The following is an 18,046-nucleotide window of genomic DNA, read 5'->3' on the forward strand; positions in this document are numbered from 1 at the left end:
ATTAATTTTAAATTGTATTAAAAAAGTCCATCGTTGAGTTGGTTCTTGCGATTGAATTGTCAATTGAGCGCTAACTTCATTCAAGTGCATTTTCAAATTTCATAATGATAGTAACTTTTTGCGCGCGCGAATACTTATAGTTTTTTAGACAGCTGAAATAACCCTAGAATTCTTTGATTGTAATTTGTAAATTTGTAAATAAGCGATTAGCAGGTGTTACATGTCACCGATATCGGACTGTATCAGTTGTCTTGTTACGAAAATCAACGAGTCTGAGGTAATATGCGATGATTCAGCCATCCGGCGTTGCTCATTAAAGGAATTATCAACTTGCAGCCAAGCATACGGCGGCGCTCGATGCTTTTTGTGCTTTATTGTTAAAGTATACTACGTACCGTGTAAGATATACCGAAAGGAGGCTAAAAATACACACGATTGAGAATCATGAGTAGGGTGGGTAAAATTTCTTACCAAAAGTTAATTATAAATAATAGTAAATCTTGGCGAATTCAACCGAATGTTTGTGTGATTATTTTCAGTCTGGTGACAAAAGAAACATGCCTTCGCTACTAGTGAAAACTTTGTCATTGGATGTTTATTTGACTGATCAGTTTGTCAAGTCGATGGAAAAAGTATTAGACATTAAGAAGTATAAAACACATTACAGAGCACTCGAGGTAATGATTATTAATTTCTAAGATCCAACAATGATTCTGTTATTCTAAATAACTTATGATGCAGTATTCTTGTCATGGACTGATATGGATTCCTCTGTGGATTGGATTTATATGGATTTTAAACAGTAAAAGCCTCTATCAAATGCAAATCAACTTTTTCATAGGTAAGCACAATGTCTGAGAGTAATCATTAGTACAATAGTTTACTTCAACCTAAATTCATGTATCTTTGCAGGATTAATACTAGACGTACTTGCTGTTGCAATAATAAAAGCAATCTCAAGACGGCGCAGACCAGTGAAAACAGAAGATGCCATTGAAATAGGACCCGACAAATTTTCATTTCCATCTGGTCATGCATCCAGGGCATTTTATATTTTTTTCTTCTTCTTGTTCAACTGGCCTATACATTTTATCTTTGTACCGTTCCTTGCAACTTGGGCTGTATGCGTGACCGTCTCCAGAGTCATGATGAGAAGACACCACCTCTTAGATATCGCTGCTGGTGTAGTGTTAGGTTTGATCACTTCATTCTTCATTGGTCTAATTTACTTGGAAGAAAGTACTTGTACTGATTTGGTTTGGTGGTTAACTGATGAAAAATTAGATGGAGGAGAATATCATGTGTGATATTTAATGTAAAGACTTTAAGTACGGACAAAACTGTATATTGTACAGCAAACTATTTTACTTATATGTAAAATAAAAAACTTTTAATTATTTTGTATTTTAAAATTCTCTGTTATAAAATTGTTAATATATAACTTTTTTATCAAATTAAGTACTTGAATTATTGATACGCCCTTGCAAAATTGACTTTATCACCTTTTCAAAAATAAACATTAAATAGTAATCAAAAGCGACTTGGAAGTATTTTAAAAATCATAAAAAATTTCCTGACCCATTAAATGACCTATTTAAATCCCAATTCAAAACCCACGGCGCAGCCGCCGCAGAACGGGTAGTGCCGCATATGGCGACAGGCGTATTGGAGTCGTGGTGAGACGCACGAAAGCCGACAATAATTGTTAGCCGACCCTGCAAGTTTATTTCGCAAATCAATTAGGCTAGGAGAGAGTTTTTGACAATAAGACTTATTTGTCGCAAAATTTTCTTGAATTTGATCGACTTATCAAGTGGCCAAGATGCCACCGAAAAAATCTTCCGCAGCGCCCAGTAAAAAAACTGAGCAGAAAAAAAAAGAGAAAGTTATCGAGGTAAATAACCAAACGATAATTATACCACGCGGATTTTTCAGTCTGATGGCAATATGTTATGACTCCGAAAATGTTTGAATTCGAAATCTTTCCACGTAACTTAAATCTTCATTTTTAAACAGGACAAAACTTTCGGTATTAAAAATAAAAAAGGAGCGAAGCAGCAGAAATTTATACAGCAAGTAGAAAAACAAGTTAAATCTGGTGGTCTTCATCCACGCAAACCAGAAGATGCCAAAAAACTTGAAAAAGAAAAGAAGTTGAAGGAACAACAAGAGTTGGCCCTCATCTTCAAACCTGTACAAACTCAAAAGGTTGAAAAAGGTTTGTATACCTTACATTGCTGTGTTTACCTAGCTGTGATACAATACAACAATTGACTAATTGTTTATTGCAGGAACTGATCCTAAATCAGTAGTATGTGCATTCTTTAAACAAGGTCAATGTACCAAAGGTGATAAGTGCAAATTTTCTCATGACTTGAGTGTGGAAAGAAAAGCTGAAAAGAGATCATTGTACTGTGATGTTGATAAAGATGTTGACAAAGAAGCAGATACTATGGATGGTTGGGATGAAGATAAGCTAAAACAAGTCGTAGAAAAGAAACACGCTAGTGGTGGAAATCGACCAACAACTGATATTGTAGGAATTTTTATGATTTATTTTTGAAACTAATAACATTTAAATCTCAAACAAATTTTATTCTTTAGATTTGTAAGCACTTCTTGGAAGCTGTTGAAAAATCGAAGTATGGTTGGTTTTGGGAATGTCCATCTGGACAAAAATGTATTTATAGACATGCCCTACCACCAGGTTTTGTTCTAAAGAAAGATCTTAAGAAAGAAGACAAAAAAGATGAGATATCGTTGGAAGATCTCATTGAAAAAGAAAGAGCTAATTTGGGCCCCAATCAAGTGAGTTTTCCAAAATTATACCATTATTATGTGTTCATTATGTAATGCACCATCACTTTTAATGTTATTTACTAACAATAATAATTTTCTTTCAGACCAAAATAACTCTCGAGACCTTTATAGCTTGGAAGAAGAGGAAACTACAGGAAAAGCAACAAAAGGCTGTCAAAGATGAAGAAAAGAAACGCAGCGATTATAAAGCTGGACGTCAAGTTGGGATCTCTGGAAGAGAAATGTTCTTCTTTAATCCTGAGCTTGCAGCTGGCGATGGTAAATTAATAATTTAATACTAATAGCTTGCTCAATAAAACTATATATGTTAATTTTTAACTATTTCAAATTTCATAATTAGTTGCTGATGATGGGGATGAGGCAATCGCAAATTATGACTTTGAAGAAGAAGAAGAAGAAAGTGTTGAATATCGTGAATTGGATCTTGATAATTTAGTTTTGGAAGCTAGTCAAGTTGATACCACTGGTTGTACTATTGCTCCTGATTGCGATGAACGATTAAAAGCATCACGCAAGCAAACTGAACAAACATCTGATGAAGCTACAATACAAGGTGAATAAAATAAGCAGATATTCTAGCTGTAAAAAAGTATCTTTGACATATTTTTTCATTTTTATAATTTTTATAGTTGGAGATGGAGCAACGGCGTTAACCATCAACGAGAATCTGTTTATGGATGAAGATTTAGAGGGTCTTGAAGAAGAACTCGGGGACTTGGATTTAGAGGAGTGATCCATGTCCCAGCACTACTATCTCCTCTCAATTGTGATTGGTCAAATGATGTTTGTTGAATGTTAATGATTTAAAAAACTTTGCCTTCACTAAGAAAACTTCCTTTAATGTACATACAGCACAGTTATCAGATAAATTTCATTGCTTTAAAGGAATTCTAATCACTTTACTACATGTACAAATCCATTGAAATATTTATAAGATTAAAACTGTTATTCCAATGAAATATTTTTTATATTTGCTTTTTCAAATTTTTACTTACATGACTGTAACCGCACATTGTATAACTATGTTTTGGTAAAACATTAAATTTGCCTAGCAAAAATTTAAAGTTAATTGTAAAATTATAGCACTTTACTGGCGCAGTTAATATTGATGACAATTTGAAAATTCATTTGCAATGTACTATGTATGTCTGGGGTTTTTCTAAATAGATCAATAATAGAAATAAGAATTTATTTCAATTGGTAAAAAAATTAATTTTTCCAGTATTTAAATTAATTTAAACCATTACATTAAAACATTTTAACACATTTTAATTTGAAAAGAAATGAGGTTAGGAAAAAATGATGAGATGATTTACTTGTTGCTGCTTCATTTATATTAAAATTTAACTTTATTATACTAGAAATTTTTCAACTTTCAAAAACTTGCAAGTACAAAACTCTATTAAATAAAAATTTGTTTTGCTTAAGTTATTTTATAAACACTCACCAACCATTACAAATTCAATTTTAAAAACATGTCTTCATTTGAGATACAGAAAATTTTTCAGCATTATTTACAAGAGTAATCGTTTTTTTATTTTATGGCTTATATGGAGAGATTAAATATTCAGAAAAAGATTTAACATTTTCGACTCCTCTCACTTCTTTATCTAATAATGGTAATTTTGTTATGTTAAAATCTTCATAAAGATCCATAATCTAGAAATAATAAGTAAAATTAATTATGTGATTCTGATTTATGATAGTTTTTCATAATTGAACTAACGTACCTGTTCTAAATATTTTGCTTGAACTTTGTGACGTGCACAGCACAGTCTACAAGGATCTTCTCCTGATTTCAAGAATAATAATTGATTGACAACAATATTATGTGTATCAATATTGTTTTTAGTCAGTTCTTGAACTAGTCTTTCAGTTTCATACAAAGACAAAAATTCTGCTATGCACACACAAACAAATGTAGTTTGATCTGGATTCTTAAATTGCTCATTAACTTGACGTATGACAGCAAGCATCTCTTCTATTTTGCTTGCGAATGAATCTACATTAAAATCACTCATACCAAACAACCCACTGATCTGTAATAATGCATTATCAAAGTTAATTATTTACAGCTTTACCTAAGAAAAAAGGATATTGTTTTTACGAACCTGGGAAATAAATGGACTTATTTTCATTTTCAATTTCATGAGTTTACCAAGTCCCTTCTCAACAACTTGTGGAAATGACAAAAGGCGTAAAGTATGACCAGTTGGAGCAGTATCAAAAACCACAACAGAAAAATTCATACTCTTAACTAATCTGTAAATAAAAATTTCAGGTATTAGTCCAACCTAAAATCTTTTATTATTTCTTATTATAAACTAAAATTTTCTCATCATTTACTTCATAACTTCTGCATAGCTCATGGCTTCATCAATGCCAGGAAATGCCCCGACTACTTCTTGCATCATACTTTTGCTTAATTTCATAGCTTCACTAGATCCTACAAGATAAATGTTGTTATAGACACTAGCTAATCAAAATCATTGTTTAATGACAAACCTCCTTCGCTTTCAAAATAATCCTCCGGTAGATCAGTGATTCCAGAACTGGGATCTATCTCCATGGCAAACAAATTATTAAAACCAGAAACTTTTGTTGGGACTTTGCTGAATTTCTGATCGAAGGCATCTGAGATATTATGTGCTGGATCTGTCGATATAATCAAGACGTTCTCTCTGACTTTGGCTAATTGTATAGCTAATGAACAGCTGGAGGCATAAGATTGTTCATTAAATTCGACGTTTGTGGATGACGCAGAAATCATGTCGCTAAAAAATCTAACCTGCACGTAGTTTTTCCGACACCACCTTTGCCTCCGACGAAGATCCATCTCAATGTCGTTTGCTCGACGACGTTTTTGAGATTCGGCTCCATTTCCTCGAAATCAGCGGCTTCCTCGTTCATCGAAGCCATTTTCAAATTTTCTGCAAATCGGAGAAAAAGTTTGCGACTGCGACGAATAACGTGTTTGTTGCCACGACTCGCGTATCAATATCCCGCAATGACTGTGACAGACAGACTGGAGCCTTCTGCTGCGAAAGTTGGAACTTAGCAGTAGTACTGTACGTAAAACAACAAACAGTGAAATAGGTTATCAGAATTTGACAGAAATAATTTGTCGAGCTTAAGTTTTCCTGCTTTTGGCAGTTTGAAGATGATATACAAAAGCTTACTTAATTAGTTAATTTGATAAAAATATGCATCATCATGATAAGTTTTTCACGTTATCATTATGTTACTTATGGACATGGACGAGCTGGTGACTTTACCACTAATATTCAGAAATCAAGAAACAAGTTTATCAACAATTGCAAAAAATATTTTAAAAATTGAATAAGATTAAGGTTTATAATATATACTAGATTTTCTACACGGTATTCGCAAAATAAATTACATATTCAATGTGAAGTGTTGCTGTCGGTCCTAGGGATATTACCAATATTACAGTTGTACACAGTTTTGAGTTTTTTTTCTTTACAAGATCGGTTTCTAAAGACTCAATGTGCAAGTAACCAATACAAATTTCTAAAATGTGACTTTAAAAAAGCATCAAATTGATTTACCATAATTTGCACGAATGATAATTTTTGCATTGATGTAAAACTGTAATATGCTACTTTCAAGTTTTTTTTCCTACACGCTGTAGTTGAAATGATTATCCACAAAATAAACTGCATTTCTGGAAACATGATAAAAGTTTAAACATCAACTTACATTGGATTTATTGAATAAAACCACTTATTTATTTATAATATATAAATAATATTCTAGATGAACCATTTCCCCTTATGCATAATAAGTGCAAAGAATTTGCCCATTAATAGCAATCAAAATGCTCGTTGATACAAATTTATTATTTGTACAATTTACTCAATATTTAAATGATATAATAATGATAAATTAAAATGATGACTGCTTATTTATTCATTCTCATATATGAAGTCATGTATTAACTATTGATCAAGTACGTCCACTTTTTTCTTCATAAAATTCAAGTTATTTCTAAACAAGATTTTCTGAAAAAAATAGAAAAATCTAGTTTGCGCGCACTCAATCAGACAAAACTTTTAATAAAATTTGAGTACATGTTTAGTATAAAAACAAGATTTAAAGTTGAAATCTCATCTATTTTTCACTGCTAGTTTCAGTTACTTTAGAGTTTAAATCATTAACTACTCGTTAACGACCGGACGGACAGAATTTTTTTTCTCTATTGTAGTCTGCAATTAAATCATCTTATCAGAGCGAGAAAAATTTTTGAATACTAATTTTCTAAGTAAAATTTAATGTACTTTTTTAATATTTGTCAGAGGTTATTTATAAACCCATATTCATCAGATATAGGATACAGATATGGGATACAGATCGGACCATATTTGTCAGATGTTAATTAAAAACCCATATTCAAAAAGTACATTAAATTTTACGTAGAAAATGAGTATTCAAAAATTTTTCTCGCTCTGATGAGATGATTTAATTGCAGACTACGCAATAGAGAAAAAAAATTCTGTCCATCTGGGCGTTAACGGGTAATTAGGTGAAAGTGTTCAAGTCTTTTTAAGATAAGATAAGCAATTAACACATAGTTGAATGAGAATCGATATAAAAAAGGGGTTTGAATAATAATGTTTTGTAAATAACATTGAAATAAAATTGAAACATAAATTAATTGAATTAACTGCAATTCATTTTTATTCAATTCAGTTACTTTGTTTTAGAAATATACCACAATTTTATAGAATGTTGGAATACTTTACAATCTCGAATAGCGTTTTACAAATATCATAGTTACATAGTTCCCAGTGTACAGCGAAACTTTCCCAGAGTTCCAATTTAGATCGTTGTGAAAATGATCAATAAATCTTTTGGGAAGTCCCATCGATTTTTGCGAGCAATCAAAATCGAAATAGTTCTTGAAAGACAAACTGTCCACAATATGTTCGGGTGTCAATTGGACCACATTATACACGGTCATTACATTCTGTCGTTGGTCAATCATGCAGAGCTCAGGAAGTATTGTTATATTTTTCACTATTTCGAACTTCAGATCGTGTCACTTTTAATTTCAATTCTTCGTTTATATCCAAGCATGCATTTCAAATACTCGACAAAAACATCGCTGCGATCATTTTCTTCGATTCTTTATGAATAGAACGCAGATGCTATCTATCTTAGGCGACGTCATTAACTCTTTAATGGCACTTTAAGTATCATACCCCTTCCAAATTCATTAAAAAGAGAAATGCACCGATCCGACTTCTGGGAGTATATAAATCGATGCATCTCATTCAGAAACCTCATTCGAAGCTTCTGTGCGTTACAACATTGTCGATCGACTACTTCGAATATACTAGCTAAAATACTAGCTAAAAGTTCAAGTTTATTTTTTGTGCCGTTTCAAGTGCAGTGTCTTTTTTCGTTTTGTTTTTTTCGATTTTCCGACTCAACAAAAAAAATGGTTGTAACGAAAGATTACCTTCACAAACTGGAGTTCAAATTACATGGCTTGTGCTGTTTTAATCAGGTAGTTATACGCTAATGCAAACTTATCTCTCTCTCTCTCTCTCTCTCTCTCTCTCTCTATTGCTCAACATATGCTATAGTGAATCTTGAAACAGGCGTTTAATATTATATACTCAAAAGATAAATATTTTCGCTCGAAAAAAAATGCATGTGAACGTTGTCGCACACACATTCATTGTTTTTTTTCATACAGGATGCGATGAAAATAAAAATAATAAACTTCACGCGTCGCCGATTTAATTCATTTGTATTTGTATTTTGCGCTATTGCGAGTTTAATCTCTCGAGCCCTCCGCCGCTTAAAAATGAAAATGAACTGCTTGAAAAAATTACCATCTGTAACTGTTTGAAAGCATATATGTGTATAACTTGATGAAAATTGTTTGATCATTGTATTGTATTTCTTTGCAGTACGAAAATGATCGTACATCTACGTCGGTAGAAGACGAGGAAAATGAAAAATCGACAGATTGGATGGAGATTGAGGAGAGCTTCATGCTCCAACCGCTGTTCGGTGATTACGAGGTTTGCATGCCATCGAAATTTACTACGGCTGCACTCACAATAATACAGTACTACTACATAATTCGCATGTTTGCAGGGAGTCTCAACGTGGTAAGTTTTTTTCCTTATTAATGAAAACGCGATTTTTTTTCACCATTCATGCTAACTTTTTTTTCTCTTTTATTCAGTACGAGATTCGCCTCCTCGATGACTGCCACAAGGAAATTTGGAAAGAAGCCGAATCGAATGAAATCTGTTCGTTTTGCAAAAAAACGCGAGGCGAGCCGGCCACAAAATTGCTGGAATTCTGGGAGAAAGGAGAAGAACACATTTGGCCAAACTATCAGTATAAATCATCGAAATTGAAAGTTTTCGACTTTAAAACCCTTTATGACCCCTCGAATTTTAATTGGGAGGAAAGCCTGTTTGGCAAAAAACAAAAGTTTGTTTCGGTATATTAACGCAAAATGATTACTCTAATACCAACAGAAAATGAAACTATTGTTTCCATCACAGCTCATGACGATGGTGCTAATACAGGTCGACGTTATGAAGTTGGTTAGAAATTTTAGAGAAAATTTTTTTATCTTTTATTTATTGTATATTTCGTATTTTAACTGTAACATCTTTTTCGTTAACAATATTTACAATTCATATTTATATGAAGAAATTTTAGTTCGTGGGTATGCTTTTAAACGAGTTGTTGAGTATTACTATCAAATTATATTTTTTATTTACAATAATTTGAAAGCTTTAAAAATAAGCAATCATTTAAGTCACAGTTACCTGAAAATTTTTTTATATAAAATATGTTTATTACTTGAAATTATATAGGCTGTTTTTTTGTGCGAGCTTGAAAGTTATTATCTTAAAATGACAAATGATGTATTTAAATATTTACAAAATTGATATTTTTATTGTTAAACTTGTGCGAAAGTTTATACTTTTATAATTGATGTGTTATAATCGAATTGGTGTAATTTTCATGACAAGCTTGAAGCCAGTTTGCTTTAACCATCGAATGATTGATTTAAGTTATTTTAACATTTAAAAAAAATCGTAAAATTAAAAATAGGGTACTTTTATTCATGGTTTCCAATTTATACTTGAATGTAATTTTTTTTATATCTTTATAAGTTTACTTGAAATAAAGTACTTCTATTCTTTTAATTAATTCAATGTGTTTAAAAACTTTATTATTTTTTTTTCCATTTTTCTCCCTATTGATGTATCTGTAAAACAAATTACAGTTTAATTATGAAAAGATGCAACGGCACAGCTGATAAGTGGTGACATTTTTGTCTCTCTTTCTCTCTCTCTCGCTCGCTCGCACACGCGTGTATTATTAACTATGCGCTTGCCCGTTATCGTACGATTCATCCTCGACTCCTTTTTTTAACGGCGATCGACCAAAGTTATCGAGTACGAATCTTTGTGATTTTTGAGAAAAGGATTTGGCTATTCAAATCCTTTTCAATAAAATATTCGTATTATGATTCGTATATCATTTTTAAACTTTCGTATTAATCATGAAAAAAGACGACTGTTGTATTTTATAAAATATTTTTGTTGTTAAATAAAATTAATTTTCAACAATTATCAAGCTTATAGTCTCTGTATCAAATTACTATAAAAATTCAATGAACAAAAATTGAACACATTCTGTTTAGTAATAAGAGGCTTCGAAATAGTGACTTTCTAATTGGTTTGTAATTGGTTTCTAATGGTAATAAGATGATTGATTATGTCAGACGTCTCGAATATTAATGAGAACATTGCATTCGCTTCACAGAGAAGAGATCAGTGCATTTGATCGTATTTTCGGTAAGCGCTATTCATCATTTCATTAATCTCGTGATAATTTAAACTAGGGGCCACTCGAGTTGCAGACTGCTGAGAAATTCCAATAAACTTAAGATTCGTGATTATATACTAAATGATTCAATTTTTACGATAACTTTACGAAAACCCTAATTTGATCATTTTCTGGCGCTGATGCGAGAGTTTATATTTGCAGAATACGCATAACAAAAATATTATATTTTTCAATGGGTGCAGTTATGAATAAACTCGTCATTTTTATTTATTGTTATTATATCATTTGATTACAGAGTAAAATGTTTAAATGAAAAATTTGTACAAACAAAAATTTTGATTGCTACCAATGGACGAATTCTTTACACTGATTGCTGGTAGGAGCAAATGGTTTATCTAGAATTTATATGATACAAATAAATCCAATGTAAATTGATGCTGGAACTTTTATCATCTTTCTAAAAAAATTATTATAATCGCCTGTTGAATTCTCAGTTTTTTTTATTAAAGGTTTGAAATAAAAATAAAATTATTTTGATAGTTTAAGCACATGCGATACGACAAATTTTTTTAATTTCTGAGAACAATTTTAAATTAGACTGCTCAAGATTAAGAAAAGCTTCAGAATTCATAATATCAGGATTATAATTGCAACTAATAGAAACAAGAATTTTATAATTGAGTTGGTTCATATGATATTGCGTTACTACAGATGCTATAAATTAGACACAATGATCAATAGTTAAAGAATCATATAGGTGATTCACGCACAAACTTTTCAAACTATCAATTTCATATTTTTCAATTATTTCAATTATATTTTTCTTGTTTAGTATTATTTCTAAACATTGCCAGAAATACTAGACTACAATTCACCAGTATATCTTCATGAGCATGAAATTTAACGTTTCTTACACTGAATTGAATATCAGATAAATCTGGGTTACCGAAAAGAGTTCAAAAAGATGATTCTAAATCAACAGAAGTATATGCAGTACAGTTCAGTTACACCGTACACATGTTAGCCTAATTGATCATCTGTTCATAGTTGGCCAGCATCTGCAAGATCTTACCACTCTATAAAATAATAGAATTGCACATGATAGTTTGATAGATGTTTCATAAATGTTTGGAAGTACCTTTTTAAGTTTTATCTGAAATATATTAGATTTTTATACAGGACTTGATTTATATCATGAAAAAAAAACATTTCAAACTGCATTCTTACATGTTCATTCTCAACATCATCAATTTGATTGTGGATATAAATAAATAGCAAGTTTGTGTTTAAGTTATACAGTTTTATTTGTGGCTTATTAAGAAGTGACAACTGTGTTTTAACATTTATATTCTTAATTTAATTGTTATCAGACCAAATAATGTATATAATTTTGTGTATGAATCACAATCATTTTTGTGACAATTAAAATTGTACTAATTATGAGCAAAGATTTCAGAACAAAATTTAGTAGTAAACATTCAAAAATGTTTAAAATTAACAAATTATCTTAGTTTTTTGGATTTTGAAAATTTTCAAAGATTGAGAGATTTTTATGATGATTAATATAAATAATTGTCAATGCTTTTATACTTTCATGTTACATTTTTCAGCAATAGAAACAGTTTTAACCCAATTTTTAGTTATTAAACTTTCTTTAGAGTTTTCCTCATAACTTTTTTAGCCAGTTATCTGATTTTTTTTTATGTCATTGACAAATCTTTGTATGAGTTACGATAAAATTCAATTTATGTTCGATGTTTTATTAGTTACATCCAACATAATTTCACATATTAGGCACATTGATTATTGGATTGAGTTGTGTACAAAAGATTCAAAGATTTCTAAAACCATCTTTTTACTCAAATTTTCCATTTTTTTAAAAATTTCAGAAGTTAAAATATCTTTATGATTAACAATAAAAGCAATAATTATTTTCTTTAAATTTTCCATGTTATATTTGTCAGCAGTAGAAATAAATTCAACCCAGTTTTTTGTTGTTAGTGACTTTTCCAAGCTTTGTTCACATAACTTTTTCAAACCAGTTAATTGATATTTTTCTGAGGCATATGACAAATTGTATATCATGTCATGATGAAATTCAACGTTATTAGTGTAAATCCACTTTAGTAGGCAATCAACTACTTCTGCACTCAAGTCATTTATCTTTACTATACTTTCTTTACTTTCTTTCATATCAGTTTTGAACATAGTTGCAAAGATGGGACTATGATTTGCTAGTATAGCTTTGTGAGCATAGAACTTTTTGTCACCAACAATTAATTCAACATCTGAGAAATCTGGTTGGTTGTAGAGAGTTGTAGAGTGTAGTTCTGGAAATCCATGAAATAATTCTAAAGTTTTTCCATCACTTTTAACAGGTTTGGCATCAATTAGGAACTGTATTTTAATTAGTCCATTGAAAGAATAATTACGTATTTCTTGTTTGAATGTAGAAACTTTCATTAATACAAATGTTTCTGAGAGATCTTCTGTTATTCGCGCACATTTTTCTGATGTATACCTTGGGGTTTTACTATTACTCATGAAAAGAAAGCTACCAGTATAATCAAATTTCATTATTTCATTTTCAGATTTAATAAGTTGAATTCTGAGTTTATCCTCATGTAATTGTGTACTTAATACGAAATTCCATGGCTTCTTTCTCAAACATAAAAAAGTAGGAGAAATTAATGTCATTGACAACTCACATGCTTTTGTAAGAATTAATTCACCAATATTCCACTCGCAATAATGAGGGTAAAATTCCACAATGAATCCTGTCGTCATGATTGCGAAAATATTTCTAGTAATCTACAATGCGAACCAATAATTGTATAATACTGTTTTAACGATGCAATAACTAATGCCTGTTATAAATATGCGTCAAGCACTTTTACACTGAGAGATGAAATTACGACTGTTCGACTGTTCAGCACACAACTGTTTTGAATTCTTGAGAGTAGCGAGCTTCGAAGTCGAACTAGGATATATGCACGCGTAATTCTTTTCGCGATAAGATATCAAAACAAAGGACAAGTCAACGTCTTAAACTCTCAACTCTCAAATTTCGGCGCTGCGGCCTGCGAATTGCAAAAACTATGAAGTCAGAGTTACCAACGTTGTAATAATTTTAATCGCTCATTGAATTTCATCTTATGATAATGATTATTCGTGTTTGCGTTGAGTCTTAAAATGAAAAATCATTACTATTTTTAAGATACTTAATTCCTTGATCATTAACATTCTTGTATGTTAAGTTTTATTATATCATCAAAAAAATATTTGAATCATAAAAAGCATGAATTAAAAGATTTTCATTCAAATTATTCATTGATAAATTCATTAAATCGTTAATTAACAATTACAGCATTTCTTACTTTTGCATAAACTTTGCACATTATCCAGATAGCTTGTTCAATTAAATGAATTTCCTATGTGTGGATCATTATATGAAAATCATAAAAACTTTCTTACTCAATATAAACATTTATAATTAAATTAAGATCCTAAAATAATTGAATGTACAATTAAGTTGTTCAGAATATAATTTTCTCAATGATTACTCTAACTGTGATAAGAAAAGGGAATGATTGATCGTTGATAATTGCATTGTATCTTTGGCTTTTATGATTTTTATGATTTGAAGTAACTATGAAAACTAGTAATTTTTAATGCCTTTTTTCAAGATGTTAGCATACCAGTTGCTACGTCCAATGATACAATTTTTTAAAACAAATCACCGAGCTTTTAGAAGAAACTAAGCCTGCCTTTAGTATAATAATAATAATAATAACGGTTGGCTATTTTACTTATAATTATTAAGGCAAATAGATCCAATGTGAGGGACAGTTTCTATGATACCACAAGTTTAGAATCCTAATTTAATATTTGTTTTTTTAAATTAAATGTAAGAATAATTGATAGCAGGTATTTTATTTTTGAAAATGATTTTATTATTATAAAGACTTAATTTACATAATAGAATAAAACGACTCATAATATTTTAACATAGTTTGTTTTGATAATTTGAACACATGCAGTTTTTAATGATTTTTAAGAACAATTTTAAATTAGACTGCTCAATTTCAATAAAAGCTTTAGAATTCATGAAATCAAGATTATAATTATGAGCAATAAAGATAATAACTTAATATTTGAGTTGGTTCATGAGACGTTTTTCAGCAAGACTTGCAATATCAACACAATTCTCAATAGTCAAAAAATCGGTAACACGATCGGTAAGAGTCGGTACAGGTAATTCGCACACAAAATTTTCAAATTATTAATTTGATATTTCTCTGAAGCATATGACAAATCATACATAGTACTTTCATTAATTAATTAGCTTTACCAGAGCGAATAAACTTCAATAAATTATCTACCACTTCTGCAGAAACATCACTGATTTCCACTACATTTTCCTTTACTTCTTTCATGTCATTTCTGAACATCGCTTAAAAGACCGGACTAAAATTGGCCAGTATAGCTTTATGAGCATAGAATTTCACTTTTTCCACCCTTAGTTGAACATCAGATAAGTCTGGGTTATTGTAAAGTTTTTCAATAGATGACTCTGAATATAAAGTCAATGAGTTTTCTTTATAATGTTTTGCAGTACCAATCGAAAAATGAACTGTTATTGATCTTTTTGGTGATATTATTTTCATGTCTTTTTGATAAGTTGTATAAACACAGGGCTGCTATAACTTAGAGTAAATACATGTTTTTACTTTTGTCTTGAACATAATATCAAATAATTTAATTCCATGCATTGTTCTTCAGAAAACCGTCGAAAAACGATTTTCAAGACTACACTTGATTTCAACAAGATTCGCATGAGTATGTGACAAATTAATTTAGTAAACTCGAACTGGCTTCGTAATTAATTATGTTGCCATCTATAATCCGAATGGATTCTTAATTATTATTATCCGCTTGCGCCTGTGTATATACTCCTGCGATGTCACTGACTACTAATCACAGCTCGGATAAAACGAGTAAAAATAAAAATTATATTTTACTAGTAGTTTATAATGCTTTTTAGCTCAATTTGATGTATCTTCCATTGAATTCCTATTACCGTGTAGTGCTTGGTACTCGCTACCCTGAGGCGTAGTATTTAAAATGATAATGGAACTCGATTTATACTTTTTTATGCGATGCAACTTTAAAATCTCATTTTTCAGATACAATTATAATTTCTTCATTAATATGATAATACAATACGAATGGAAATTTCTCTGCTTAGATTGGTTTATTCAAGATTAGTTTTCACATTAAAATTCGTAAATATTATTGAATTTGAGTTCGTTAGTTTGATGTTGAATATTAGCAGAGTATTAGAGCTTAGTCGCAAACAAAGTGTGGAACGATCAAGATGGAATCGGGTGATACTTTCAACTGTGCCCTTAGGTGAATTCAATTTTTAAGAGTTAAATTATAAAAATATCTTGGCATAACACTCGATTCTTATCAAACTAATTTCAGAGTAAAACAGGAGAGAAGTGATGTGTCGCTCGATGATAATGAAGATTATCAAACCGAATTTCCCCAACTTAACCATAACAATCCAGTAAGAGATTCGGATAATAAGCATTTTTGGCCGCCGTTCATTTTAGGGTTGCGAGCTTTTTGCAAGTCCGCCACCTAGCGGTTTGTTTACATATTATATAAATAAACAAAAAGAGTGCGCTGCTGTTATAACAGCGCAGCATATAACAATACTTTCAAGTGTTCCCTGAGGTGAATTCTATTTTTAAGTTAAATTATAGAAATATCTTGACGTAACACTCGATTCTTATCAAACTGATTTCAGAGTAAAACAGCAGCCAAGTGATGTGTCGCTCCATGATAATGAAGATTATCAAACTGAATTTCCCCAACTTATGCATGAAAATCCAGTAAGAGTTCATTATTATGTGGGACTTTATTATAAACATTTTTAACCCAAATTTTGATACAACTTTGATTTTATTCCAGATCCCAAGGATTAAACAAGAATATGACGAAATGCCTGAATCTCAGGAAGACATGGAAATTGTTTTTGAATGTAAAGACTTAAAGCCGAACCAGAATTTATTAGTTGAGAAAATTAACGATTATTCTCAAAATAACTTACAGAATGTGAATTACAGCGTTGATTACAAAACTGAAACTAGTATTAAAATAGAGACTGTATGCAAAGTGAAAGAAGAAATGAATTCGAATTTCGATCGTGAACTCGACGAGCAAAACAATACAAGAAAAGATAAAAAAAATGCAAACTATAAAAAGAGACTCGAAATACCCATTGATGCAGGAAATAGTCGTATTAGGCCTGCATGTGGTAAATGCAGAAAATTATTCAGACGGAAGTATCATCTCAAAATCCATATTGATGCAGTGCACAATAAAGTCACACATGCATGTGATATATGCGAGAAGAAATATACACAAATGCAGCAGTTCAAAAGCCACGTCGATTCAGTGCACAATGGCGTTAATGTGATGCATTCATGTGACTTATGCGGAAAGTCATTTACCCATAAAGGTACTCTCAAAAGACATATAGATATGGTGCACAATTGCATCACACATGCATGCAATACATGTGAAAAGAAATTCTCAAGTAAAAATAGTCTTAAAATACACATCGAATTGGTTCATAATAAAATCACGCATGCATGTGATATATGTGAGAAGAAATTTACGCTAAAGAATAATCTCAAAATCCACGTCGATTCAGTGCACAATGGTGTTACACATGAATGTAATATTTGTGGAAAAAAATTCACTCAAAAGACTCATCTCAAAAAGCACATCGATTCAATACACAATAGAGTCACTCACGCATGTCATATATGCGGAAATAAATTCACAAGAAAAAATTATCTAAAAACCCACATCAAGGCGGTGCACAACGGTATTTCGCATGAATTTGATATTTGCAGGAAAAAATATGAAAATTTGTCTAGTCTCCAACAACATGTCAAATTGTCGCACCCAAGTAATATCTACACATGTAACGAATGCGGTAAATCATTTTCACAAAAGAAAAATCTTAAAATGCACATCAATGTGGCTCATCGCTGACTCATGTTCCCTTGCATCAAAAGTGCAATGTGAAATCTGGTATATTTTTTAAAAGTATTGATGAAAAAATTGTCATTCAATATCTCGTATTGTATTTCTTCAAATGTATTAACTACATAAAAAATAATCTCCTAGTTTTTACAATTATAAATCAATAAATTTTGTACAGATAAAAACCACACTGACTGTTTTAAATCTATCTCAATGTATATCTGACTTCGCGTTTGTTTGTTCATGAATTAATCTCTCTCTAAATTCATAAAAGTCCACAATATTCTGCTTTCAGTTATTCAATTATTAAAATGAT

The 18,046-nt window shown here is 30.7% G+C and overlaps 5 protein-coding genes across 5 annotated transcripts; 3 read left to right on the plus strand and 2 right to left on the minus strand.

The window, feature by feature from the left end:
• The first annotated feature begins 220 nt into the window (after window positions 1–220).
• Window positions 221–1,420, plus strand: LOC106655879 (inactive phospholipid phosphatase 7). The gene is made up of 5 exons (XM_014376467.2): window positions 221–277; window positions 337–453; window positions 540–677; window positions 742–841; window positions 913–1,420. Exons 2-5 carry the CDS (start codon window positions 445–447, stop codon window positions 1,305–1,307), a joined length of 642 nt encoding a protein of 213 aa, XP_014231953.1. The 5' UTR covers window positions 221–277; window positions 337–444; the 3' UTR covers window positions 1,308–1,420.
• A 264-nt stretch (window positions 1,421–1,684) lies between these two features.
• LOC106655877 (zinc finger CCCH domain-containing protein 15 homolog) lies at window positions 1,685–4,007 on the plus strand. Its single transcript, XM_014376464.2, has 7 exons — window positions 1,685–1,894; window positions 2,017–2,218; window positions 2,292–2,536; window positions 2,605–2,808; window positions 2,904–3,078; window positions 3,161–3,373; window positions 3,450–4,007. The coding sequence occupies exons 1-7, from the start codon at window positions 1,823–1,825 to the stop codon at window positions 3,551–3,553; spliced, it is 1,215 nt and encodes a 404-aa protein (XP_014231950.1). The 5' UTR covers window positions 1,685–1,822; the 3' UTR covers window positions 3,554–4,007.
• A 288-nt stretch (window positions 4,008–4,295) lies between these two features.
• On the minus strand, window positions 4,296–6,445 carry LOC106655878 (ATPase ASNA1 homolog). Its single transcript, XM_014376465.2, has 7 exons — window positions 6,000–6,445; window positions 5,609–5,886; window positions 5,326–5,534; window positions 5,167–5,266; window positions 4,932–5,082; window positions 4,551–4,859; window positions 4,296–4,479 (listed from the first exon to the last, which is right to left on the minus strand). The coding sequence occupies exons 2-7, from the start codon at window positions 5,737–5,739 to the stop codon at window positions 4,360–4,362; spliced, it is 1,020 nt and encodes a 339-aa protein (XP_014231951.1). The 5' UTR covers window positions 5,740–5,886; window positions 6,000–6,445; the 3' UTR covers window positions 4,296–4,359.
• A 1,699-nt stretch (window positions 6,446–8,144) lies between these two features.
• Window positions 8,145–9,673, plus strand: LOC106655792. Its single transcript, XM_023461152.1, has 4 exons — window positions 8,145–8,350; window positions 8,760–8,873; window positions 8,950–8,963; window positions 9,041–9,673. Exons 1-4 carry the CDS (start codon window positions 8,282–8,284, stop codon window positions 9,216–9,218), a joined length of 375 nt encoding a protein of 124 aa, XP_023316920.1. The 5' UTR covers window positions 8,145–8,281; the 3' UTR covers window positions 9,219–9,673.
• A 2,289-nt stretch (window positions 9,674–11,962) lies between these two features.
• Window positions 11,963–13,707, minus strand: LOC106655849 (protein roadkill-like). Its single transcript, XM_014376430.2, has one exon. It carries the CDS (start codon window positions 13,453–13,455, stop codon window positions 12,472–12,474), a length of 984 nt encoding a protein of 327 aa, XP_014231916.1. The 5' UTR covers window positions 13,456–13,707; the 3' UTR covers window positions 11,963–12,471.
• Window positions 13,708–18,046: the final 4,339 nt, after the last annotated feature.

Source organism: Trichogramma pretiosum, unplaced genomic scaffold, assembly GCF_000599845.2.
Source record: "Trichogramma pretiosum strain Unisexual culture from Peru unplaced genomic scaffold, Tpre_2.0 scaffold49, whole genome shotgun sequence".
NCBI classification, from domain to species: Eukaryota; Metazoa; Arthropoda; class Insecta; order Hymenoptera; family Trichogrammatidae; genus Trichogramma; species Trichogramma pretiosum.